The sequence below is a fragment of the Agelaius phoeniceus genome, chromosome 10 (assembly GCF_051311805.1).
Source record: "Agelaius phoeniceus isolate bAgePho1 chromosome 10, bAgePho1.hap1, whole genome shotgun sequence".
NCBI lineage: Eukaryota > Metazoa > Chordata > Aves > Passeriformes > Icteridae > Agelaius > Agelaius phoeniceus.
Window position 1 is genome coordinate 20,342,382 of NC_135274.1, and position 26,612 is coordinate 20,368,993.

The 26,612-nt window shown below is 41.7% G+C and overlaps 2 protein-coding genes across 18 annotated transcripts in view; one reads left to right on the forward strand and one right to left on the reverse strand.

The window, feature by feature from the left end:
• PEX5L (peroxisomal biogenesis factor 5 like) overlaps positions 1–6,802 on the forward strand; it is a 100,843-nt gene extending 94,041 nt beyond the window's left edge. For all 13 annotated transcript variants that reach the window (XM_077184111.1, XM_077184113.1, XM_077184120.1 and 10 more), the window contains one exon: positions 367–6,802. In XM_077184111.1, coding sequence (XP_077040226.1) covers positions 367–571 — 205 coding nt within the window. In that variant the 3' untranslated portion in view covers positions 572–6,802. The remainder of the gene's footprint in view (positions 1–366) is intronic.
• Positions 6,803–9,007: 2,205 nt separating this feature from the next.
• Positions 9,008–26,612, reverse strand: part of USP13 (ubiquitin specific peptidase 13) — a 50,234-nt gene continuing 32,629 nt past the window's right edge. Inside the window, exons 11-21 of one of the 5 annotated variants that reach the window (XM_054639315.2) lie at positions 23,738–23,863; positions 21,692–21,845; positions 20,252–20,426; positions 19,783–19,871; positions 19,301–19,423; positions 17,889–17,915; positions 16,981–17,124; positions 15,850–16,016; positions 15,191–15,353; positions 13,518–13,602; positions 9,008–12,885 (exon numbers count right to left, since the gene is read on the reverse strand). In XM_054639315.2, coding sequence (XP_054495290.2) covers positions 12,792–12,885; positions 13,518–13,602; positions 15,191–15,353; positions 15,850–16,016; positions 16,981–17,124; positions 17,889–17,915; positions 19,301–19,423; positions 19,783–19,871; positions 20,252–20,426; positions 21,692–21,845; positions 23,738–23,863 — 1,347 coding nt within the window. In that variant the 3' untranslated portion in view covers positions 9,008–12,791. Of the gene's footprint in view, positions 12,886–13,517; positions 13,603–15,190; positions 15,354–15,849; positions 16,898–16,980; positions 17,125–17,888; positions 17,916–19,300; positions 19,424–19,782; positions 19,872–20,251; positions 20,427–21,691; positions 21,846–23,737; positions 23,864–26,612 lie in introns of those variants that run through there. The other 4 variants (XM_077184109.1, XR_013183694.1, XM_077184108.1 and 1 more) reach the window with 4 other exon arrangements.

The following is a 26,612-nucleotide window of genomic DNA, read 5'->3' on the forward strand; positions in this document are numbered from 1 at the left end:
TCTTTGAAAGGGAAACTTGAGTTAAACTGCTTCTAGTAGTTCATGCCATCAAAAAGATCCTTCAGGGATGAAGGTGATATTCAAGGTGATATTCCAGGATCCTATCTGTCAGGCTGGGACATGAAGATGAAGGGGAACTTTGCTGCAATGCAGACAGTACCCCCACATGTTTGGGCAGGCTGAATTTTGTGTTACCCCAAGCCAGGCCCTCCTGTTTGATGAAAATCAAGCAAGAACAACACACTGCAGTATTTTACATTGTAAAATAGTATATTTAAGCTTGGCATGGAACTTTAGAAAGTTTGCCTGTAGTTGTTAAGCAAATTATAATGCTTGTTTCTTTTTTCTTTTTCTTCTTCCCTACAGAGAGGCTGTCAGCAACTTCCTCACTGCTCTCAGTTTGCAAAGGAAAAGCAGGAATCAGCAGAATGTTCCCCACCCTGCTCTATCAGGCAATATTTGGGCAGCACTTCGGATTGCTCTGTCTATGATGGACCAGCCAGAACTATTTCAAGCTGCCAATGTGGGTGATCTAGACATTCTCTTAAGAGCTTTTAATCTAGAGCCCTAATAAAAAGGATTCACAAATTTATTAAATTGTATTAGGAAACAGAAAACTTTTTTATTACTCATCCCCAAATGACCACATTTTCCAAAAGATCATGACTGTAGATCAGTAGGGGAATTCCTTCAGACATTATTCATAAAGGGAAAGTTCAAAAGCACAAAAATAGTGTAAATAAATTCAAAGTCAAAGGGTTGAAATGAGCTGTGGCTAATCGGACAAAGCCCTGAACTAGATGAAATAGCAATTTCTGAAGAATCTCCATCCCATGCAAGCTATATCTCTCTATATACATACAGCTGTATGTATATAGAAAAGTATCTTAAGAAGAAACCTAGATAATGGTTATTGCACCTTAGAATGGCAAGCAGTGCATCCAAGGAACCTGCTTAGTAGCTCATTGCACTATGCTGACACCACTTTGCTCCACAGTGGGGATTCCCTGTCCTTTGGTTTCTTTGATGAAAAATCTTCCCAAGATCCATTTTTAACACAGCTCTGAAAATAGATGCATGTAAAAGGGATGTGTTTTGTTTTGAATGTATTTATTAGCTGGCAATCAATGTTCTGCTTCCAAAGGTACCTGGATTAATTTGGGCCCAGTTCTGCAGGCTCATAAGCCATGTGCAATGTCAGGAGGAACATGGTCCATGCAGGGCTGTGGGGTGAGGCCAGGTACATCTGGGGAAGCCAAGTGCTGCCAGCAGAAGAGGCAATTTGCACTGGAATTGTTGCTGTTCCAACCAGCTGTCCTTGATCTGGGACAGTCTGAAGGAGCTCATGGCAGGGTCTGCACCTTTCTGTGTACTTATGCACTTTAATCTTTCTTTTTGTAAAATAGTGCTATGCTTTTCTTTTAGTCACCAAAAACGGAATGTACAGGATGGCCTTGTTGGCAGAGAGGACCAAATATAATTTCCTGAAATGTAATGAGAGGGTTTTCAATATTTTTATGTTTAAAAATGCAAATACAGTATGAACTGCATTAACAGCTAGAAAGATTATTATATGCATCCATCAGGTACTGCACATATACATGCATGTGCATGCACATACATGTTGTATGCAAATGATGTCATTTCAGAACATAACAGGCTACAGATCTTCGTTGCAAATGAAGAAAAATATTTGTAGGAGTTACTGCCCACAGACCATGCTCAAGGGAAAACTTTCCCTGAAGAAATTGGTCTGTACAATGCTTGTAGGATTGAGAGCAAGGCTTGATCCTGCTGTTATGGCAAACAGCAGCAAAAGTCTCCATGGCCTCCATGATACCAGAGAAAATCCTTAGATAACACCAATATGTGTAGCTGCTCACAAATGTGTGCATAAACACACAATTTTCATTTTCCCTGGCTGGATGAATGGGGAGCAGGGTTGGGGCAGTACCAATCCCTGATGAATGGATTGATTCAGCTACAATCAAACACATTTAGTTCAGGGTGAATGTGCCAATCAAAGAAGGAAGAGAAATTTTTAGGAGGTGATTTTCAGTTGCTGATATTTTAAATATTTTTCCTGAATAGTGAAAGATTAAAAAGTGTTATTGGATGTGTTGATCTGTGGTCAGGAATTCAATTTGCAGAGTAGCTATGGGAATGTGTTAAAGTGGGACAAATAGCACATTTCCTATAAACAACATATGAAGAAAAATCCAGCTCAGAGGGATAAAAAAAGAAATCCAACTGCACAGATCACAGAGAAAGATGCTCTGTGGGAGTTGGACAGTTTCACCAGTACAAACCTAAAGTTTCTTGCAGCTGTCTGTTATTTTGAGCCACCACTTAAAGGAAAATTCCATGTTAAGACAGTGTAATCACTGCATCTAATCACCATCTATAGGTTGTTAAATAAAAATAATTGTCATTAGGAAAATAAAAGTCTTACTCGTCACTCTCTCCCACTCAGTAGAGACGACAAAACAGCCACCAAAATTTTTTAAGAGTGCTGTATTAATTCCTTGTTTACACATATATTCCTGTTTACCTGTCAGGTGTTTCATAACTGATTCCTGCAGCTTTCTCTAAGGATGGGAGTGCCTGGGAATGTCACTTTGGCTCAGTGGGCTGCTGTGTGCATATCTGCTGACAACAGTTTGCTCTTTTGCTTTGACAGCGATGTGTGATGACAGCTCTTTATTGATAAGGCAGAGCAGAAGGTGCAGTGCAATTGAATCTGGGAAGTGATAAGAGAGAAGGGAGGCAGCTTTGAGAAGAGGCTGTAAAGCAAAGGCATATGTGCTTAGGTTTTGCTTGATGCCCTGCCATCACACAAGTTCCTCCAGGATATCCTTTGTGCTGTGGTGTGGGATAATCAGTGCTTATGCAGAGGAATTAGCTGTTCAGGGACTTATTTTTGTATCTTTCAAATTAACAACAACAACAACAAAAAATTATTTCTTAGAGTCAGAATGACAAGGGGTATTTGATTCTTGTGGCAGTTCAGTAAACATCTCCTCCAGCCTGTGGATGAGTAACACAGAAATCCTTAGGAAAATGTTATGCAAGTCCAAGCCTCTCCAAAAAGAACAGACTAAGTAGGTAGCTCTTGGTTTATCCTGGGATGCACTGCTGAAAACTGCATTTATCTGCTGACATATGTCCACAGCCATGGGGCTGGCAGGAGCTGTGTGTGTAACCTTGAGAAAACTCAGCAGGGCTGGACTCTGCCCTCCCAGGCAGGCAGAGCCCCCAGCCCAGCCCAGCTCTGCTGCACAGGACCTGGCTCCAAAGCCTGTCCAGAGAGCTGCACAGCCTTGGACATGATCCCAGCTGCTCTCTCTGCTGGACCTAGCCTATGTGCCACTGACAGAGGCTGAAGCAGGGCAGATGACAGGGACAGGGCACATCTCACACAGCTTTGGACTGGTCAGGGTGGGGGAGTGGCTGGAGACTGAGCTCACCTCACTCCAACAGCTCAGGCCCAGCAACTCTTGGGAATTCTGGGCACTTCCTTAGGACCCTGGGCTTTATCATCCTCCTTTAGCCCTCTCTGCCAAGCACTGCCAGTGCAGCAGGCAGGATTAGAGACAGCTTTGAGCTGACCTCCTCTTGGCTTTCCTTAAATATTCAGGACAAGTTTGTATATTTGCCTGAAACAGCAAGAGGAAACATGTGAGGAGGCTGCAGCATATTAACAACCTGAATAGAAAATTCATCTACTTGTGCTTCTAACCAAGCATGAGGCAGGATAAAGATAAATAAGGCGGGTGCTGAACAGTAGCAGATTGAGCCTGAGAGTGAGAGACAGCAAATCTGGGTCCTGTTCTCAGCACTCCCCGGGAGCTCGACCAAGCCAAAGCCTCCTGCCATCCCTGACCTGCCCCGGTGTGCAAGCAGGGAAGGAAGATGGGAACAGCATTCCTGGCACTACCTGGGAGCAGGGGGGAATCACTGCCTCCCACTGCAGGGGCCAGGTCACCCTCCCCTGGGCAGGGAGGTGACACAAACACAAGGTTGCTCTGGTCTAGGGAAGCAGTTTCACACAGAAACTACTGATTTCAGCAGAGGAGAGACTCAGCCATTTCAGGATGCTGTGGAGCACCTGTGAGGTGAGGCCCAGTTAGAGTGCTGCAATGGTGTATCACCATGTCCCACTCCTGTTTCCCTTTCTTGTTACTCCTCTCTTTTTCCAGAGGTGATTTATCACTGCCAGGCAACTGCTTCCAAGTTTTTGAACCTTTTTTTTTTTCCTATTTTATATTTCATGCAATTTAAAAAAATAGTTTTCCTAACCCCAGCTTGGGACTGTCCTTGTCCTCTGCAAAGCTTTAGGAATAGTTATGACCTAGGAGCCTGATCCATCAAGCTGCTGAACCTGTAAGCCTGGAGTCTGCACAGGAGTGCTCAGCACTGTGCATGACCAGTTCACATGCAGGGGTTGCAGGAGAGGGCAGGCTCTGGTACCACTGCAGGTGCTGAGCAGGCACTGCAGTCCCAGGAATTGTTTAGAGAGTGAGGCTTTGCCATGAAGGCAAAAGGCTCATGGCTGCCTGACCTCTTTAAACTGGGATGACCACAGGAGCCTGGTGGCCACAGACTGGTTTATGCCAGCTTGAAGAACCAATCTGACTTTTAGGCACACACATAAACATACCTGTGTCTAGTGGTGTTTCCTTATGATCTGATAAATCACAGCACTTGTAAAAATATCGAGGGGGAGGTTCAAATGACACAAAACCTCATGTGACAATATTGCATGCAACTGCATTAACCAGTAACCACTATGCAATATTAACCCCCAGCATGCAGCAATGCTACCTGAGCATGTGTTTAGAGAATGCATGCAGAAGGCTCACACATAGGCTGTTCTTAAACTATTGATTCATATCATCTGTGGAACATTTTACAAGTCCTTTGCATCTGCCAGACTCAAATCTGAGTTGTTCATATTACCTGGAACAGGCCAGACCAAACACAGAGCCCTTTTAAAATCCCATCCTTAGAATTCACTTTGTGTTGTGGGTTTCATGTTTGCTCCAAGTGTTTAATTAATAACAGACATCTGTATAACAGCTCTTGCAGACATGTTTTAGTCCTGCTTTTTAGTCCTGAGAGAAGGACCCTGTCAAGAATGAAAAAGCTAAATCTGCACAGCTTTCACAGTGAAACTGGGTTGTTTGGATTTTCACATTTTCACCTCTAGTCTCAACCACAGAACAGCCAGGTATCCTAGGAATATCCACAGAGCACTCCATGGCAGAAATAACAACTGCTGTCCTCACTGGTACAGCCAGAGCCTGAGGCCTAAACCATTGTCTGCTGGAGCCAGTGAGAAATGGAGCAGAGCATAAATTGGTTGTAGATCTCTTTTGCCCAAACTTGCATCTGCAAAACGAGACACATTAGTTATTTTCGCATGAATTACCTGCACAGTTGAAAAAATGTGATTTCTGGTCACCAGTGTTGTCAGCTTAGCAGTTGTACAGTGAATCTATGTAATAAATGTTAATAATATACCAAGTATTCACAAAAATGGTAAGACAAAATGCACTGCACGTTGTGAAAAAAATGGTGGATATGCAATACAGTATTATCTACTATTCAAACCTTACCTAGGCTAGAATCAGATTCCTTCATTATGGTTCTACTGATTTTTGGACTGGTGAAATAAATCAGAGAACAGGAGTGCCATGCATGAAGAGATCACTGACACTTTGAACAAAGGTAGGAAAAATGAAAAACAGGCATGTCAGAGAATCCATGGGAAGTTTCAGAGCCTCAGCCCACAAAGTAACAGGCATTCGGCAAGGTAAAGAGACAGAAGGAATCTAAATTTTCCTAAAATATGCTGTAACTTTACAAATGCTTGCAATGTGTGACAGCCCATTGAGCAAGCTTGCATGGTCAAGACTTGATGTGCTTTGATCTCTTTTCCCCTTCTACATTTACAGAATGCCATTGACATTGGCTGAACCTTTAATTTAAATAGCCTTTTTAATATCAGTAAGCTATTGTAAATTCAGAAAAATAAAAAAAATTTATAAATATATTTTATATATCAGAGTATAACATATCTAGAGTAAAATAAAACTATATAGTTTTGAGAGGCATTCTGTGTGGCTTCTTCTATATGCTGTTTGAAAACCTTTGCAATCTTGCATCAGTTCTTTTGGCTTTATTTTTAAGCCAACATAGAGGAAAGAAGTGATTCCAGGGTTGGCAGACACTTTCACCTGGGCCATCTGAAGAGCCCTGCTGCTGCTGCACAGCCTTGCAGAGCTCCCTGACCTCCCAGTGTCCATGGGGAAGTGCAGGGCAGGGCTGGGCAGCAGTGCCCAGGTGGGAGCTCAGCCCCACACCTGAATGTTTACATTCCCTTACAAAGGCTCACACCGACCCAGATTCAGAATCTGAATGTAAGAACATACTGGGTACAAGGTCAGTTTCTTACTACAGGTAACTCTGCCTCTGTCTGCTTAGTGCATTATCAGCTGTGTACAATATTAAACACAGACTATAGTTTACTGATGCTTTAATTTGGTGTTTCCCTGCACTGCTGTTTAAAATAATATATTTCCTCAAAAGAGAATGATGTGCATACTGGATGTGTTAAATTTATTAAGGTCATAGATGACTATTTGCAAAGCACCACATTTAATGTAGTATTTTTGTACTGTAATGGAAGCATGCCTTCCTTGGGTTCTTTTCCACATATTAAATTGTATTTATTAATTGTATTTATAACTGTGCAATTTTTAAATATGTTTTAAAAATAAACTTTGTCTGTGGCTTCAAATATTTCAAAATCTCTTTTCAACTTGAAAGGGTCTTGACTTCAATTACTTAAACTGAAAGGAGGGATCTAAGTCTCCAACTGAAAGGATTTTTTCAATGAGGTACTCTATTCTATTGTTTACCAATTGAACATGCTTCTCTGCTTAAAAGTTAAGTCCAGAATATGCTTTTGTTCTCATTTTTCCTAAATTCATTGTTTCTCTGAGGCAGAGTTATTTTTAGAATTGATTTTTATTTCAACATGTTGCTCAATTATACTTACAATTGAAATTTATACCAGCTGAGGCCTGGCCCAAAGGGTTCTGCACATACAGCCCATATGAGGAAAATGGGAAAAAAGCAGATAAGAATTTTTCCTGAAGACTGTGCAATAATTAAAACAGAACTAATAATACTTCAAACCAACCTTCATGAAAAGCAAAGCCAACATGCAGTGACTGAAATCACTACTCAAGCAATTTCCCACATACCACCATAGGAGTTGGCTCTCAGCATTTTCAAGTTCTGTCCTTCATGGGATGAGGTGAAAGTGCTGACAAGGCTGGTGTCATTCCTACTTTGTGCTTCTGCTGTGAGACACCAACACAAGCACAGACACGAGGGATAAAAATTCCTGTGTGCTGCTGTGGACAGAAGAGCTGACAGCCAAGAGGGGCTGGGACAGTGACAGCACAGGGCCATGGAAAAAGCAGGACTCTCTCCATGGACATGGGGCTGCTCCAGAAAAACAAACAGAATACACAGCCATGGTTTCCCTGCACAAGGAAAGCTCTGTCAGAAAAAAAACAACTGGCTAAAACCTATGGCTTTAACCAGAACCTTCCAGCAAGGAACAAAAGGGAACAGACACAAGAACCACACTAACCCTTAGGTTAGGATGAAGGTAACTGTGGGCTCTGGACACTGGTGTGTTTTTCTTGGACATGTTAAGGCTAGTTTAGTTCTTTTTGCTCAAATGCACTGACAAAGCAGCAGCAGGAAAATCCTTTGGTTATGTGCTCCAGATCAGGAACACAGCACTGCTGTCCTAAAGCCAAAGACAGTGGGAGAAAAGCATCAGTACCAAATCCACATGCAAAACTGCTCAAAAATCACTGCTAAAGACATCTGAAAACATAATCACCCACTCCAAACAGCTGTCAGTCATGCAGTAACTGTTTTCAATAATTTTACAGCATTTCAGTAATTTTACAGGCTGTCAGTGCTGCCCTTATTTGGGTTAGGCTTGTAGTACACCTGAGGGACACAAAGGTGCAACTTCCCACATCAGTGAGGGGGAGCAGAGGGTGGGAACTCATCAGGTATCCAACACTGCCTCCCACAAACAGCCTGCAACAGTCAGGCACAAATCCTATCCAGGAAACTCCTGGAAATTGTGAACAGAGCTGGTTAGCTTCTACAGGGAGCCACTCTCCCACCTCTTCCAGTTGCCACAAGTGGTGTGAACAGCGTGGCTTGGGTTGCCATGGTCACAAAGGACATCTGTGATAGAAGAGAAACCAAAACACATCATTAAGTTTAGACTTCAGAAGCTGAACCATCTCTACATTTCTTATCACTCAGCATGGCACATGTCCTCTACTTCTGTGTCAAGAAGTGTCACTGACCACAGCAGATTTACCTCCTACCTCTCCTCCAGTTGCTGGTCCCGTGATCCTATGAAAAGTTGTCACCCCTCAGTCTTCTTTTTCAGCCTATTGCATCTACCAGAGTCCCAAAAGTCATATTTCCATGTAAAGTCCTTACACGTGAGGAAAACAGAGTTCTTTCTCCTTTACTGAGCAGCAGAAGAAATTTCTGAGTATGAGGAATTACAGACCATGATAAAGCAGAAATTTGGAGTGAAATGACAGCACTATTCCACACAAACATTGCCAACTCTTGTGATCAAAGAACATCAACAGGCCTAATAGTTCAAAACAAACAAGCCAGTCTAACTTAAAACCTGTTTCCTATTTTTTGCCATATTGTGTATGCACTCAGAGTTTGGGGATTTTACTTGTTTGGGTTTTTTTTTAAATCCACAGAAATGCCAGGAGTCACAAGAAATCAAGAGTCTCACAAACCTCTCTGTTCCCTATGCAGAGTCTTTTTAAGTAAAACACCAAATGTGAACACAAAGAGTGAGAGGCAGCATCAAAACACATTCTGTCTATTCCTCTCCAGTTCAGACAGGAATAAAGCAAGAATCCACACAGTCACCAGATGTGAGAATATTTCTTTTTAATTTAAAACGGTTGCAACAACGTCATTCACAGCCTTTCTCATCTCAGACAAATACTCTCCAGAAAGTTAACAGTGCTTCAAGCAAACAACTCTGAATGGTGCAAAGTAAACCAGGACAGACACTTCCAGGATACAACAGTAAAACCACTGAAGACTGAGTAGAAATCAGACACCAATCTCAGCCATTAAGGTAGGAAGGGCGATAGGGAAAACAATAAAATGTCCAGTTCCATATTTTGCATAGACTTCCAATGCATGAGAACAGCAAAGAGGATAAAAATGGCTGCTGCCAGGATGGAGAACAAAAGGAATCAGTTGGAGAGGTTTCTAAGGAAATCTAATGAGCTCTGGATGCATCCACATTCTGAATGTGTTCTGTGACCTGGTGGAGGCTGTCTGAATCAAAGAACTGGGCTGATGTTGGTTTCACTTACACCAAAGTCAGTCAGAGGTAATGGCACTGAACCCAATGGAGTTACAAGTGATTGGGAGTTCAGAAACATCTACACTTATTTTAAAACTACAGGTCTGAATAAATTAATTTTTATCCTAATTATATTTTAGCTAGGAAGATTAAATAGGAGTTTGAGTCTACATGTGCTTTGGAGACAGGAGATTGTGACTCAGAATGAGGAGTCTATTGGATCCAGCATGCTGCTAGGAATAAGAGAAGAGGAAATCAAGGAGAAGTTATTGAGTTTTTCTTCCTTCCTTTCTCCTAACCTAAATGTACCATACAAAAAAGTAAAAATAAGTCTGAGAAATAAGAGCATTATTTACTGCCAGGTCCTGGCTTGCCGTGATTCTCAGGTCAGATTGTCTCTAACAGCTCACAGGGATTTTTCTTCCTCCATTTTTTTTAGTCAAGAAGCTCCCAGCTCACAGAGCCCCCAGCACCCAGCCAGGGAGTGTGCCCAGGCTGTGCCCTGGCACACTCAGCACATTCAGACTGCAGCAGGCACAGCCTGGCAGATCAGTCATCTCCTCAGGACAGTCTGTTTGAGTGGAGCTTCTGCAATGCTGGAGTTTGAAAAAACCCAAAACTCCTCTGCCCCCCATTAGGGTGAGGAGTCAGGAGTTTACAGCCTGCTCCTCCAGGTTCTTGATGTTCTTCACACAAAACCCATCACAAAAGGGAGACAACCAGCCACTTGAAAAAAGGAGGGAGGCCACTGTTTTGGGAGAGAATAAAGTAATTCCTCAAGCACCTGACTGAAGAACTTCTAACATATTTTTAACTGCTAAATTTTAGAAAACCTGAAATCCTTTCCCCTAAACTGCTCCCTGAATTCCTGACTAACTTTGGTTTGGGCAGGCAAAACACAAAAGTGATGAACTGAGAAGAACTCCAGGACCTGAGCTGCTCCAATTTACTCACCACAGCCATCACAGCTCTGGGATGCACCAAGCACTTTGCAAGATTCCAGCTCCATCCTTGATCCTACAAGACCAGCCATGCTTCCAGTTGGGTAATGAACGTGGGGGTTACTCAGCTGGCCTTTATTTACCCAATATTTCTAAATAAAAAGGCAGCAGTCACCAGATCTTGGTGGTTTCTAAATAGCCCTTTAAGTTCATGAGGCAAGAGGGAAGCTGTTGTGTTGAACTTTGGAATATACATGGGAATTTTAAAAAAATAATTAAAAATTAAAGGACGGGGGGGCAAAAAGGCCTTTTCTCCTTTTTCTACTGCCAGAATGAAGAAACACACATATATACAGAAGTTTTGCTCTTTCACTTTAAATAGAATATGTATCACTGCATAATTTGCTGATCCCATTTTCAAACCTGTCACTTTCTGGTGAAGTCCTCAAATATCCAAAATCTGGAAGAAGCAAAGACATTACTGGCAGCTTTTATTTCATCCAGAACTGGTGGCTCAATAAGCTGAATGTCACAGGGGCCACTCATTAATGTGCCAGGACACTGCACTAATGTGTCCATAAGAGCTCTAAGTGCAGGGAGCTCTCCCAGCAGTGAGACACCTTTACAGAATTATTGCACTGCAATTTCTCTCACAATCTTTTATGATCAAAACCTGATTAAAATACTAACAGTGTTTTTTGACAATGCAAAAACTAAAATTCCCTTCTCATAAGCAGATGTTTAATTTGGGTTCTCTTCTGTAGAGTGTAGCTGCCTGAATTTTGCTATTAAAACTTGCAGGCACTAACAGCAGAGAAAATGTAATGATACCTCTCTGGCTGTCCTGCACTCTGCAAAAAAAGGTTGGGTTTTTTGGGGTTTTTTTGGTTTGGTTTTGGTTTTTTTTTTTCTGCTGCAATTTATTTTGAGGGCTTGGTAACATTGTACAAGGCAACTCCAGCAACAGCCTCTAAGCAGTGTCCAACACTGTGAACCTTTGGGTTTGTTCTTTTTTCTGAATCATGAGGTTTTGCACTCACCATTGTAATTTCTCTAGAATCAGTGTTTCCAAATATAATTTAAAAACCCACATATGCATTCTCACCTGTGAAAAACACTTAAATAACACCACAAAAATTAAAAAAGCAGACAGGAAAGGCCAGCCCCTGCCTACCCACCCCATCATCCGTGCCAGAGATATCAGACCCCTTTTAGAAGGTGTCTGTTGAAGAGATCAGATTATTGATGCATTTGCAAGTTTAAAGTAAGTGAGAATATCAATTCAAGGGGGGTTTTACTGTGGGGTTTTTTTTTGTTCCTGTTGGTTGTTGTTGTTGTTTTGGTTTGGTTTTTTAACGGAGGAAGAGAGGGGTAAATCAATAAATCAGAAAACTCACCAAGCGATTCCCACACTCAGATATGAAAGTCAATATTTAAGCAATCTTTAGCAGAAAGCAGGATTGCACTGCAAGTACTTTGTCAGGGAGTTGATTTCAGATAGAATATGAATGGTCTAGATACAAATTTCCCTGACATAAATATAATGGGGCATTAAACCCTTCTTTACCTCCTCCATATGAAAACAAAATTTAAATAACAGCATTGCCTTTCCTGAGGGTGTGCATTTAATTTCATAGTCAGAAAGTCTGCTGCTTTTAGCCATCTGTAATCCTGAATCTGTTGGTAGAACTTAGAAAATAAACATTCAAGTGAAGATGAAGAAACCTATGCCTGCAAAAACAAAATTTCTCTTTGGCAAAAAATGTACAGGGCATGACAGGAGATTGCTCCTGTCTCCATTAGTCTCTTAGGCTTAAGCCTGGAAAAGTCAAATCAAGATACTGTACCACTGAATCCCAACAGATACAACTGCAGCTGACTTTTCTCACTGCACTGAAAATAATCTCTGAAAAAGGACATTCTGCTTTGAAGAACAGCCACAAACCCCCTCCTTTCAAATGATTTCTCTACATGATCTGGACTCTGGATGAAAACACAGGCTCCCAGTCACCAAAGACACAAATATCTGTTTGTGGTCTTCAAAGGATGCATGGGCAGGACAGGCAGGAGCTGGGCTGAACTGTTTTTGTTCAACACTGAAGCTTCCATATTCTCCACACACTAGCTGCAAACTCCACCAGAAATCCACATGGCCTGTAAGGTGTATAAATTTAAAACAATGTCCTATACAGCACCTAATAGAAATCTTCCATCTAACACTTAAGGCGGCATCAAATGATTGTTTTTAAATACACTATAAACATCCCATGGTTTCCTTTGCTTTTTGGCAGTCCAAGGGTTAAGGGGTCTTTTGTTGGTTTTAGATTTTTATTGTAGGCTTTTTTTGGGCAGGTTAAAAAGGCTTATGGCTTCTTAAGGCCAGGTGATAGATTTGAGGCCTAACTTGGTATCCTGTGGTAAAAATAAATGTAGCCCAGGTCTTTGGGAGGTCGTTCTGAGGCACAGACCCTAAGGTCGTTGTAGATCACCCATCTGAAAGGAAAACAAGATTGATTACATTCCATGAGTATAAAAATCACCACAGATTTATCAGAGACTTCTCAGACTCAAACCTCAAAGGGTTTAAAATCTAAAATTAGGCATTGCAATGAGAACAAAGGATCAGAGAAACAGCTGAACCAGCTGCCAGAGTCAGGAATTGAAAAGGAGGAGGGATGTGCAGAGGAATGTGTAGTTACAGCTCAAATGAAGGAAAATCAGGGATTCCCAATGTCAAATAATGGGAGCATATGAGAATCACAGCCAAGATCAGCACCACAGTACCAGCAGCACCAGTATCAGCCCATGGTTCCATGGCTTTCTATTCATGGGCAGCAAAAGGAAGTTGGGAAGAGCTCAGACAAACTCAGCCAGATACAGAACCAATTCTCCAAACTGAACAGAGATTTGGAATGGTGAGCACAGGAGAGCCAGTGGTACATTTCACCACTCACTCCAGTGGGGTCAGAACTGACTCGTCACATCTGTGACAATTTTCATTTTTTTGGTGGAAAACCTACAGATGGTACCAGCCCATGTTGTCTGCTATGAGCACACCCTGCTCTGTGCAGATGCTTCAGATCAAACATTTGCTCATCCCATGTGTCTCTCCCAGCTGCACTCACCTTCCTTCCTTTCTGAGGTGACAAACGTAGTGGCCACTCATTGTGGATGTTCCCATGTGGCTGATGAACCCAAACAGCTCATACCCTGTTTTAAGAAATACAAATGGCACCCTAAGTCTGTCACTGCTACCACTGCAAGATGACTCCAGGGGAAATGTTCTAATACTGGAGAAGCAGCTAAGCACTCCCAACACAGACTCTGCATCCCCAAACTCAGTTTCTGACTTCACACTGCAGCATGTTCCCAACTTAACTAGTGGCTCAGATTCACTGTCAAACATCCAAACCAATCCAAATCAAACCCACAGAGACCTGTGCACATACAGCAGGGCTGTGATCACAGCCCCTGCTAGGAAAGAAAACAGCAGATTCATTCCCAGTTCACAGAGAGCACCACAGAAAGTGCCAAGCAGGGAGCTCCTTCTGCACACAAATTAGCTATGTCTATATCTGTGATCACAGATCTCCTATAAATCAAAAAACACAGAAGTCTATATTTCAGCATAGAAGAGAGGACAGGAAAGAAAGCTCTTCCTTTAACACAAGGACAATTTTTATGCTTAAAGTGTCTGGAGAGTTCAGCACTGGTTCTTGATCCCCACCCATTCATGCCATTCACCTGAATTACCACTAAAACTAAAAGGGTACCTTCTTTCAGGGTATTGCATAAGGACATGGGCCTGGATTTTGCCAGAGAGGAGCTATTTCACAGAATCATGTTTGTTATCAGGATTTCAGGCACTCAGTAAAGGGTCTCAGTCTATAAAGGCTAAGTACCACAAAAATAATTATTCCAAGTTTGGAGGTGGGGGGTTTAACTTAGCAAAAATCAATGTTTCCCATGCCTCCAAAAGACTTAAGGTTGATATTTATAATGTTAATATAACAGTAGCAACTACAGACACAAAAATCAAATTGTCTGGCAATTTTTTTTCCTAGACCTTTACATTCAAGATCAGAAGTAGAAGTTTAGAACATACTACAGTTATTAGAACTCATCACTAAAGACCCTTCAAAAAACTTTCTGTGACATCCTTAGCACCACCACTGAGCTTTTGTACTCCAGTGCTGTGACACCTCCAGGAGGTTTTTCTCAACTTTGCCTGCTGTACATTAGCCCCATCTTGTGGTTTATTTAGCAGCAGTGTGACAGAGAATCTCAACCAAAAGAACACAAAACATGCAGGACACCAGCTGTACTTGTGACATTGTGAATAAGGAACTTGGCTGAAGGGATTATCAAACTGCCCAGCAGACCACAGGAGGACAGAAACTCAGGTGGTCTGTAGCAGCAGTGCTGCCTTTAGGATGTTCAGCCTCTGAGCATTTAAACACTCTAGATTTTCTTTGTCTTTTTATCTTATAGCAATGGAACAAAAAGTAAACCTAGGCCAGGAGAGACTTGTGTGCTCTGGTAGCAAAAAAATTTGGGCTCTTGCTATTCAGTGAGTCCAAGCAGAGTTTTCTGAGCAAACACAGCCCACAGAACTCAGCGGCCCACAGACCTGTATCAGCCCCAGAAACAAGACTGTATCCCCAGAAACAAGTAAATTGTCTGGATCTTGTCCAAAAGAACCCACAATAACTACTTTCAAAACAGAAAGGAGCTCTATGAACGGGGTGGGTGTGACACAACAGAATGGCAGCCAGGTCTAAGCTGAAGCAGAACTTACTTCCAGGGCCATCTTTGATCCTCGGTCCCTCTGACCCTGTGTCTGCAAGGATATTGGCATTAGCATTGTTCTCCATATCCATCGTGTCCAAAGCAGGGTCACTTTCTTCTTCAGGGTCAGGGTGGCTGAAGATCCACTCCAGTGCACGCTCCAAGTTGTTGTTCTGCCAGTCAAACAATCAAAAGAGCAGCCTTTAATACTCTCTAACATCACACTGCCACTCACCAGCCTTTGAACAGAGTAAGGATCATGTTTACTTAAAAATTGCACTTAAAAATTGTAAGATACCTCTACCTCCCTGGAAAACAGTATTTAGCAAGCACTCTGCAAAAGCTTGACATATGGAAAAGAAATAATCCCACAATTAAGACCCACAGCCCCCTGCTCTTATCTTGCAGACACAGTCTCCAGGCATCCAGGTTATTTTTCAACAGGTATGTTTCCCTCACTGCCTTCCACACTGCCATTCCAGTGAAGCACACAAAGTACCTTCCCCACTCCAGAGAAGCAAGGCATCCCACACTTTGCCAGGACAGTTCCAGGCTCACCATCCACTAACTGGGTTTCTGCACACATTTCAAAGGCATCTGAGCACCCACAAGCACAAAGCACAGAACATGAAACAAAGCCCCAGTGCTAGCAATAACCCATGAACTCACTGTTGCCTTCAGCGCCTGAACTGCCACATTCCTTTGGAATCCCATGGAAATGATGATTGCAACCATCTCTTCAGGAGGCTGGTTATCTAACCCTACAGCTCCTAAAGCAGCTGCCCCACTGGAAGCAACTTCTCCAAATGCAGGTATGACCAATGGCTCAGCAAAGTCTGGAACAAACAAACATTCATCAGTTCCTTCTTTTGCCTCACTTAACTAGAAAATCAACAACAAACACAAACCAACAACACACAGGACCTCAAAAGCAGTCCTGAAATCAATGTAAGTTCATTTTGCTGGCATCTAAATTCAGACTTAGATGTGTGGAAAGCCTTAAAAACAACAAAATGAATGTGCACTTTACAAAATATCTAGGTGCATGTGCTCATTCTGAGCAGACTGGAATAACTCAGCACATTGCAGAAGTGAAACAACTGCAGGAAAGCAGCAAAGATTGGTATGGAAGCAATGATGGCATCAGGATAATAGACAACCAGGGCAGAGATGTAAAATGAACTGATTCCATATCTAGAAATGTCTGCTAAGCCCAAGTGAAACTCATTCCCCCTTTACACAAGCAACACAAAAGCTCATGGTGAAGCGTGAACTCAACCAAATCTGGAGTTTCCTGGCAAGGGAGTACTCAGTGCTGAATCATGAGTCCAAACTTTGCACAGATGAAACACAAGGAAGTGGAGAACATCTAGCAGCCCTGTCCATCACTAGACAGCCCAAGTATGGCATGAATGCTCCAGCCTGAGCTAGAGAAGGCTGATATGGAAGGAAAGCATCCAGACCACAGGATTCTTTGTACTTACACTTGGTCACAAGTCAGCTTCCCCCTTAGGAGCACGGACCTAGCCAAAAAGTGGAAACAGAGCTGGCCCACACCAGTGGTGAGGACAGGACTTCTGGTGTAGCTTAGTTTGTTGTCTTCTTCTAGGCAGAGGACACCACATAATGGTCAAGATCTGCACATCCCAGGAGCAGCTTAGGAAAATTCACTCACACCTCCAGGTTTCCCAGGTGGGGAAGGGGGGTCGTTGTTTCTCTGTCACACATTATAAAATTTCTACTGACTGCCAAAATCCACAACCAGGAGCTGAGTTTAACTTAAACCCTCCAGTGACTGACCTGGTTCTTCCATGTGTGCAATGATCCAGTTGAAAGCAACTTCAGCACCCAGGTTGCCTGTATAGTAGACAGCCTTCCGACATGCCTCCAAAGGAAAGCCCATCTCTGCCAGCTGCATAACTGAAGACTCATCAATATCTAGGGCTGCAAGAAAGGACCTTCTAAAATATAAAAGTCTCATTTCATCCATTGCATAATATTTCTTATTGTTACTCACGGTGCCATATATTACAGTACATATTGCTTGGAATTGGTTTAGTACTTCAATAAACCCACAGCCATCAGAAAACAGCCTTGTACAAAGCATTACAGTTGTTGTTATGGACTTTCTGATAATCTTTTGTCTCAGCAGGGACACAGATCTTCACATAGATCATTAAATCTTGATTAATTCCTACAGGATTCTATTTATTTTATTCTATTAATTCCTACAGGATTCTATTTATTTATCCAGTGCTATACCTCAGCACTGGATTTTAAGGGGTGAGGAAGTCAGGTGCTGAGCTCAGCTAGAGATGGCAGCCAAAACCAAGCCCCTCTCAAAGGCAGGATATTGCGGTTAGAGAAATAACAGCTGCCAGATCTGGCAGCCTCTGGATGACAGGGTCAGACAGCTTTATGTGAGATCAGAGTGCAGAGGGAGCCAGGATAAAGTGGCTGTGACCTCCAGGACTGCAAGATCCTCCCGAGGAGCAGCAGGCAGAGGAGCAGCTCATATTCTGGCTATACCAACCCTCAAAGAGAGCACTGCACACAAGAAAGCAAACACTGAACAAGCACAGAAATCAGCTTTTATTTGGAAGCATGCAGGGCAAGGCTTCATGCATCTCTGAGGATGAGGAGAGAGAAGCCATCAGCTGAGCAAAAGCATAGCAATTTTTTAAGCAGTAGAAAAATGAGATACGTACACTCCACGAAATGGTTTGTCATGTGATCTGAAAATTAACAATGGAAAAAAACAGGGAAAAGGCTAAGTAGATCCATATGGGTAAAACAATTCTATATTTTTAAACTCATAGAAATATTTGACCTCATGGAGACAGGGCAGTTTCATCCTTATTTCCCTGATATTTTTGTCATGAATGGAGCAGGGATATTTCTGCTCACTAATTGTTTTCCCTAACTCAGTTCAGAGCAAAGTGTCACTGATACCATAAACCAGTAGGAAATAAAGCTGATAGCTGACCTAAGCAAGAATCTTTTTAAAAAAGCACCATCACCCATGCATTTACACTAAAACTAGGTCAGTCCATTCAGCAAGAGGGTAAGAAGGTACAGGCCTTTGTGAGGAACATATACAGATAAGGGATGGAATTAAAACCTTTAGGGAATTGAAGTTTGTCATATCCTTGCTCTGCACACAATTTCAGGTACTAGCTTTCTTTCACATACATACAGCATGGTATTCTGCCACCATTATTATAAATATCCAAGCAAATGGGGGCACTCATGTCATGAGAGCAGCTGCATTACTGGCTTCATATTAAATACTGAGGCACTCAAACTTCAGTCATCTGGGGGGAAGTGCAGCCACCTGGGTCTAAGGTCACACCATAAAAACATGATTTTACTTGCTATAAACCATTTATTCTCCAGGGAAACCCAGGGAATAACGAAGGAAGATATTTAATATTCTTGTTTCTGAACTTCAGCACAAAAGAAACAGTATTAGAAAAAAAAATAAACAGCACAGCATTTTAATCACTTCTCTTTCTTCTCCACAAACATTATAATCAGCTGTTTGCCATCTTCTCCTTGAGACAGAGCTTTTTTTAATGGCAGCCCATATACATCCAGAGAAGAGGACTGTGCATGCAGGCACAGCTACTAGGGTCTAACAATTCTTGTATTTTTAAAATGAGCAAAATTTAGAGTCTTAGCCTATGCCTGGAAAGCTGTTCTCTTAAACTGTAGTCCTTTGTGTATTAAGTATTGCTGTGCTGGACCTGGGAAGTGCACAGTGGCTTTACTCCAAGGGAGTCACGGGGATGCATTGAAAGTTCTCTGGAGAGAGTCAAGGAAGCAACATCAATTATTAAACCTTCTAGGGAAAAGTGTCCCTACCCTTGGCAAGGGGTTTGGAACTAGATGATCTTTAAGATCCCTTCCAACCCAAAAAACTCTGTGATTCTATAGTAAATCCCCAAAACAGGAAAGCTGGAAAAACTAGAGTTGTCCAGTAGGGAGGGAAAAAGGCTGTGGGGTGTTTTGAGAGTCTTCAATGACAGAAGCACAGAGCTGGGTTTTTGTTCATAGTTCAAGAGAATCCCCATGTGCTAGAAGGAAAGGGTAAAACAGGAGAGAGTAGGTCAGTAAATACCTTTTGGGTCATCAGGAATGACAATGGGAGGAGCAATGTCTGGGAGTTCCTCTTCTCCTGGCTGGAGCCCCCTGGCCCGAAGGTGAGTGATATCCAGGAAATCTGGCATGTCTATAGAAACATCTACAAGAGCAGAGAAATGGGCTAAGCTTCTGCAGCCAGCAAAATGACCTTATGGTGCAACCTACCCCTTCAGAGAGGGAACTCTGGTACTCAAGGTACAGGAACAGCCAGGACTCTCCTTCTGCAAAGAGCTCTTAGAGAAATTTGGAATGCCAAAGCACAATTTAACCAGCTCAGATTACATGAAACTGTGTTTTAACTCCACAGACCTGATGGATCGGTTAGATTTGTTGTAAAAGGGAAAAAGATTCAATTAGGACCTTCACAGTACAAACTTATTACTTGAGTCAGGTCCTCACTACAGTGTGCACATCTTATTAATTATCTGGGATAGAAAGGTAAATAAAACAAGCACATACCAAGCTTTTTGGGTATCCAGTCAAGGCCAAAGGTGAATTTCTTTATCTGCACCACTAAGTACTCAGGAAAGGAAGCAAAACGGGAAGTCCTGTGAAGGACAAGAAACAGAATTCATTTAAATCAGGCAACAGAATCCCCAGCAGCACAAATCCCAGTACCTCATGCACACTGAGATGAGCTACTGCTGCTTGATACAAAGGATACAACCCTACAAGCATTTAAAGTTCAAGTTCTCAACAACCAGACTGCATCACTTCTTGGACTCTGACCATTGAGAACAATTAATTTCCTGCTCAGCTCATCATTACAACTCTTGCAAGGCTTGATCTGCACATCCCATTGATGAGCCCCAACACTAATGTGATGCCAGAGCTCACTGTGCATTTGTGTATTTCTCTCTGCACCACGTCCAGGTAGCAAGATAAGCACAGAGCACAGTTTTTAACAGGCAGGCAGACACACACTTACTTAACTCCTGCAGATTTTGCTTGAAGGGCACTGCTCCAGAAATCCTCTACATTGCTTGGTTCAGAAAAGGCCTGCAGACAAGCACTAAATGGGATCTTGGCACGGACCAGCTCTGGCAGAGGTCTCCTTGCAGCTTCTGCTTCTCGCCTCTTCAGTTCATAGGCGATTAATTCATCTGCAAAATACACACAACACTAGAAGCTAATGAACATTGTCAGGGTTATGTGTTCCTCATCAGGCTTATTTCTGCAAGTTTTAGAAATGCAAAAACCTACTTAGCAATAAAAGTTTTACGTACTTTTAACTAGGCATGAAATCTTTTTGTCTGCATTGGGGTCAGGAGCTACACTTACAGCCACATCTCTAAGGTTTCTCTAAGGTTCACGGTGAAAACACAGAACTGGAAATACCAGGACACAGGAAATTAAAACTTTGCCATGACAGCCAAGATCCTGTGTGAAGAGTAATGCCACACATCCACTTTATCAGAGCTCAATCTGAGCTGGAAAGTCATTGCTATCTATCTGTGTCATCTGACTTTTTAGACAGGCCAGGATTATGTATGATCTAGAAAAAGTCTTGACACTGGTAAGCTGAGCAGTGCCATATGGTAAATTCACAAACTAATCTGTCTCCTCAGTCATTACCTGGAAATAATATGTTCTTTTAAAAGCAACAGAGTCATCACTGAAACAGATGAACAAAGAATGAAAAGGTCTCTTAAACTTCTTGTCCAGTGCAAGGAGTTGCAGCCTAGGTAAAGAGGAGGTAGAATTCTCCTCCTTGTGGTATTTCGTAGGATCTCATCAAACAATCAAAATAGAACCTTCTGGTTTTAAAATACTTTAAATGTTCAGATTATGTAGGAAATCTCCCTTCATGTTCCTGAGATATCCCCTTCACTTCTACCTCAAGCATACATTTATTATGTTATTCTGCAAGGCTTTTCACCACTGACTGCAGATCCAACCACATCTTGTCAGTGCCTTTCTCCTGCTCCCAGGTGTTCAAGCCTCCTCAGCCATTTTCTCCTTTAAAAATAAGGGTGCTTTTCACAGGCATGAGAAAAACACTCCTGCTTATTAAATCAACATCCAACACTTCATCCTCCTTCCCTCCTCCCCTAAAGCCCGGAACATCCAAATTGTGTATTTTAGATTTATAGATTACAAAGTACCTTATACTCCTATTCTCTATGACCACATTAGATCTTATAACCTGCTGCTAAAGAACAGAAAGCAGATTTGGGTTTTCGGTGGTTCTTTGTGAGTGTGTGTTTTTAAAAGATATTCATTAGCTGGTATGTTCAGTTCATTTTGATAATGAAGATGTGTTCACAAACTGTTTCACTGTCCAGGACGAAGGAGATTCAGTGCTGGTGGGGATCTCTGGGCACGAAGTGGCACATCCCTGGGTCAAGCAGAGCAGTTTGCCCTTTACCTTTGTTGGTGGCTGCCTCCATGGCCACAGGGAGCTGCATGATGTAGTCCACCCTGTGGGTGTAGCGCACCTTCCTGGACTGGCAGCACTGCGTGCGCTCCTCCACCAGGAACCGGAAAACATCGCTGGGGTTCTCCGAGCCCACGGGGTTCCTCTGAAAGGAACAGCACACCAAGTCACTTCTGTGCCTCTTGGAACCCTGGCTGCTGGGGATTTCAGACTTTCTGTGCTGACAGACACTGACCCCCAAGAGAACACTGCATTTGACCTGAAGCCGTAGAGGAAACTTCCAAAATTGAATGATAGGACTGAGATTATGAATGTGTAGTTTGGATAGAAGTGTGTCACATCACATAGTAGAAAACCCAGAGTTTAAGGTTTTATAATGTAGTAATATATATAAAGCAAAATGAAAGTTTTAAAGCAGAAGCTAGTCCTTCTTCTTTACCTTCTTCTTCACCTTCTTCTTCTTCACCCTCTTCTTCTCCATAGGTTTAAGTAGTATTGTGTAATAAGATAAAAAAGTCCACATTGCAGAGCATGAGTAGTTAGTTATTAGCTTAAAAGTAAAAATAATTTAGGTGCCATTTCTTAATTAGACAGCTTATCCTTAAAAAGCCTTGTAGAGAAAAAGATACAACTTCATTTTTACCTTGCTGGAGAGAAGTACTGTAAAACTCACAACTTGTAAGAATATAATATAGGTAACAACTAATAAACATCTGAGTCCAAACAAGAAATACCATCTCCCAATTTAATCCCAATCTTAGCAGAGAAAAGAAGCAAAAGAATCCACATGTGGTGATCACTAAAATGACCAGAAAACCCAAAGGCTGCTAGTTGTTTTAAGGCAAGCACAAAGACACTGATCTGGCAGCTTGGCTCACACTGGACTGTGTGCAGAGCTCTGTCCCCTACAGAGAAAACCAACAAAATCCACAAGTTCTGCACTCACAGCAGCATCTTTCTACCCACAGAACTTGCAGGGTATGTTCCTGAGAACATACAAGAACCTGACTGATTCAAGGTGAACAGAAGGTAGGAAGGTGGCAAGTTACAGTAAAGTCAGAAAGCTCAGATAAATAACATGGAGCATCCTCTCAGCAAATACAGTTGCTCCTACCACTCTGAATATGCACTGAAACAGAACAAGCAACTTGTAGTTCATTATCCAGATGGGAATGTCATGCAAATAATATACCTCCTCTTTGTTGTTCATGTTAATGCCTGTTATCAGGCAAGAAACAGAAAAGTCTCTTCTAACCACCCCTATAATCAGTACATGCATTTAGGGATGTGGAACATTATGCATACAAATGTGAGTAACTTCATCCAGAGACTGAACACATGAATAAATAGCCTTGGTTCTTGGGGAAAATGGGAAATGAGGGAGGAAGGGTAGACAAGAAATGCTTTACATCAAAACTGCATGTATTTGTAAATTCCTTTTCAGAAAGATAGCATTAAAATTCACACTATGACTCCTTCAAACACAGCACTGAGCTGGAGCTTGGTGGAACTAAAGCTTTATACAGAAATATTCCACTGACAAACAGCCACTCTGCTTTCAGCAGGGGAATCCTTCCTCCCATGATTCAGTAACATACAGCTGGGGTTTGTAAAACAGCTGGACAGGGTAATTAATTTGCTCCCAAAAATTATATGAATTTGGAACAATAACAATAATAATCATAATACCCAATTCATTGATATTCCATGGCACACTTCAATATGATAAACAGGAACAGCAATTTAAAAGGTCACATATGTTCATGAATCTTATAGCCTGTACAGTGAAGCTTGGCCTCTTTATATTTGTTAGCAGCACCACTGGCCCTGCTCATGGTCATGCAAGAGTCTGAAGTAAAGAAGAGGCAGCACTAAGGAAGCAAATGTTTCTGTAACAAAATACATTGTAATTAGTCCCACCTTCTGCATATTTAAGGCTAAAAATAATATAACTAAAATATGAGCCACTCATGTAAAAGTTTTGGCTTCATTGTCTAATATAACCAGAAAAATGAGCAGCAATTCAGGTTTTCTCACCTCTACTAGATTTATCAGATGTAGGAAAAATTCCTGTGCATCTTGTTGTCTATTAGAGGAAAATTCTGGGTGGCCTTTACTTATAAAAGCCTTGAACATTCGAGGAGATATTCCATTGTGTTGAGGCTAAATGAAAGAGAGAAAAACCATTTAAAAAGGGATTTTTATTCAATCACAAACCAAATATCTCAAAGTTACTCCACTAAATCAATCTATGGCCCATTTCTGGCACTGGAAGAATGATAGCTTCCATTTCATCTATTTTTCCATTTTAATAAAAATGGGAAGAGTCCTGAAACAAGATTTGAGGGGATTTTAGAATATGTTTTATGGCTTAGCTCCTGCAGAACTCACTCTACCTGTCCTTTGGCAATTGGCATTTTAAAAAGACTACTGGAGGTTTTTAAAGGTTAGTAGTTTTCAGAAAGGCTGAAAGCCTACATTGTTACATAACATTTGATATTGCTTTCAGAAACTTGTGCCAGAGCATTGAAGCACTTTGGTGTATCAGCTGGCAGCTTTCCTCAGGACAAAACCTTTCCAGAGAGCTGTGCAGAACCAAGCAGAGAACATCTAATATGTGCAGCATGCATTCCCAGGCGAGTTGTTAAGAGCAGACATGAATTTGCAATTTGCAGGTGATGGTCATGTTGAAAAACCATAACTTACTGCCTTTGGCCATTAATTTACACCTGAGCAAACTGCCCTAAATTAGAAAACCTCTGGCTTCCAAGACAGTCCTGGTTTTGACTTTCTAATCCTTTTTACCACTTTAAGAACCTCTCCAACCATTCCAGATCCTCAAGACAACACTAGCTATTAGCCTTTCAAGTAACATTTTTGAAGGGGTCAGAATCTATTACTGAGATTTGCCCTCACCATCCAAAAAAACAAATAATTTTCTTGACAATCCAAGCAAAAGTATAACCTTTAGGAACTCTCAGAGGCTGTTAAAAACTCAGCCAATTTCATTCCTTACTACACTTACACTGTCATATAAATATAAAATTAGAAAAAGCAGCATGAAATGGAGGCCACATAAAATACACACTGGAAGAGTAAATTTTTTTCTTTGTTTTACCAGGGTGCAGTATTCCTAGGTACCCACTGAAATCAGAAGCAGATTCTCATTTTTAAATGCTTTTTTCAATTCTTGGCAGTAGACCACCAACCACATCAGGCTAAGATGATCCCTAAATGCTCCCATGAAGAGACAGAGTCTCTGTACTGCTTGGGCAGAGAGATGCTCTGGGGATTTCTGCATCCTGGGTTATGTACTGCTTCAGTGTCTTCAAGTGCCTTTCATCCAAACTGGGACTGGGGAGATAAGTGCATGAAGCAGCTCCCATTGCAACTTCTTCCTGTGCCAGAGGCAGGAATGTGGCACACTGCTGTTCAATGCTCTTTAATGCACTGAGTTTGGAACCAAGCCTTGCTTCCACCTATACACTTTGTATTCAGCCCCTTGAGCAGGAAGAAGAGGAGCATGCCATGTGTGACAGTCTGCAAAAAAAGGATTGAATCTTGCAATCTCACCTCAAGGAAAATAAAAGGGGAAAAAAAAAACAAAACAACTGAACTCAGAAGAAATGTTAAAGCTCAAAGCAGAAAATCAAGCCCTGGCTGATGACCCTTTAGGTATTCAGCCTCTTTTTAATCCTAAAGTGGGTCCAAGGAAAATGCTGCCATTTCCAGGCTAAACTTCTGTGGTGAAAAATTTCAGCTCCACAGCACCACGAATATTTACTGAATACCTGGCATACTTTCCCCATCAAGAGTTGCAAAACAGTTTAGCTAAATATAGATTGTTCTGGACCATTGCAGATCTCATATGAATGCTTTTACAGGCAACAACTCCTAAAAATTTGGATGAATTCCAAAGGCTCAGAAAGATTGGGAACTTCTTTGCATGTAGAAGGGGGAAAAAATAAAGGAATAAAAGCTAAATGAATAATTGATATTATAGACACAAAGCAGAAGCACTTGAAAGCATTTAAGGCATAAAATGCTAAGCAAACAAAAGGAAAAAAAAAGCATCCTCAACCTGAAAAAAATCATTGATTTGTATTCCAAGAGTGAATGAATAGAGAAAATATCTATATCTGACTTTTTCTGTAAATAAATCATCAATAAAACAAGCAAAATGCTGTAAAAGCTGTTTCAAATCCTAAATGCTCTGAATTACTTGATAAGGATGCTTCATGCATGCAACTTCAGCTTCATTAAACTGAACTAATGAACACAAGTACTGTTAAATGTCAGTAGATGCCTACTACAACCTGACAGAGCTTCATCCCATCTGTCATTAAAGAGTTCTCAAAATCTCATCTAATAGTGGCTGCTGAGCTAAACATGGAGGGGCAGCTTTATTCCAAGGATTCAGATCCCTGAACTTCCAGCACAATATTTTCCAGTCACATTCCTGTTTAGGAAAGCAGGTCAGTCAATACACATAACTCAAGATATGGAGTTTGCTGAAATCTGTCCCACTATTCCTTTGCCCCAGTGTTGATAAGGCTTGAACTTTATTCAATGGGAACAAGCAGGATTCATTTGCTGTTCCAGAACATTGAATTGCCACTGTACAAAGCAATTACTTAGAGACACATGACTTCCAGGTTGTGCAAACTACTCTGGACCAGATGCTCTGTCTGTCCAAAATCTTATTGGCATTCTGATTTCAGGAGAAATTCCTATATCAATAATTGATAGATGAAGGTAGAGGAAAATATCTGTTTCTGTGGCAACCACCACCATCCCTCAGTGGCAGAAGCATGCATTACTCCTGTGGCTCTGCATGGCCCCTCCACCTCCAAAGCCCCCAGCACCACCTAATCTTGCATTAGCTTCTCCTGAAATCAAGTGGAGTATTGTC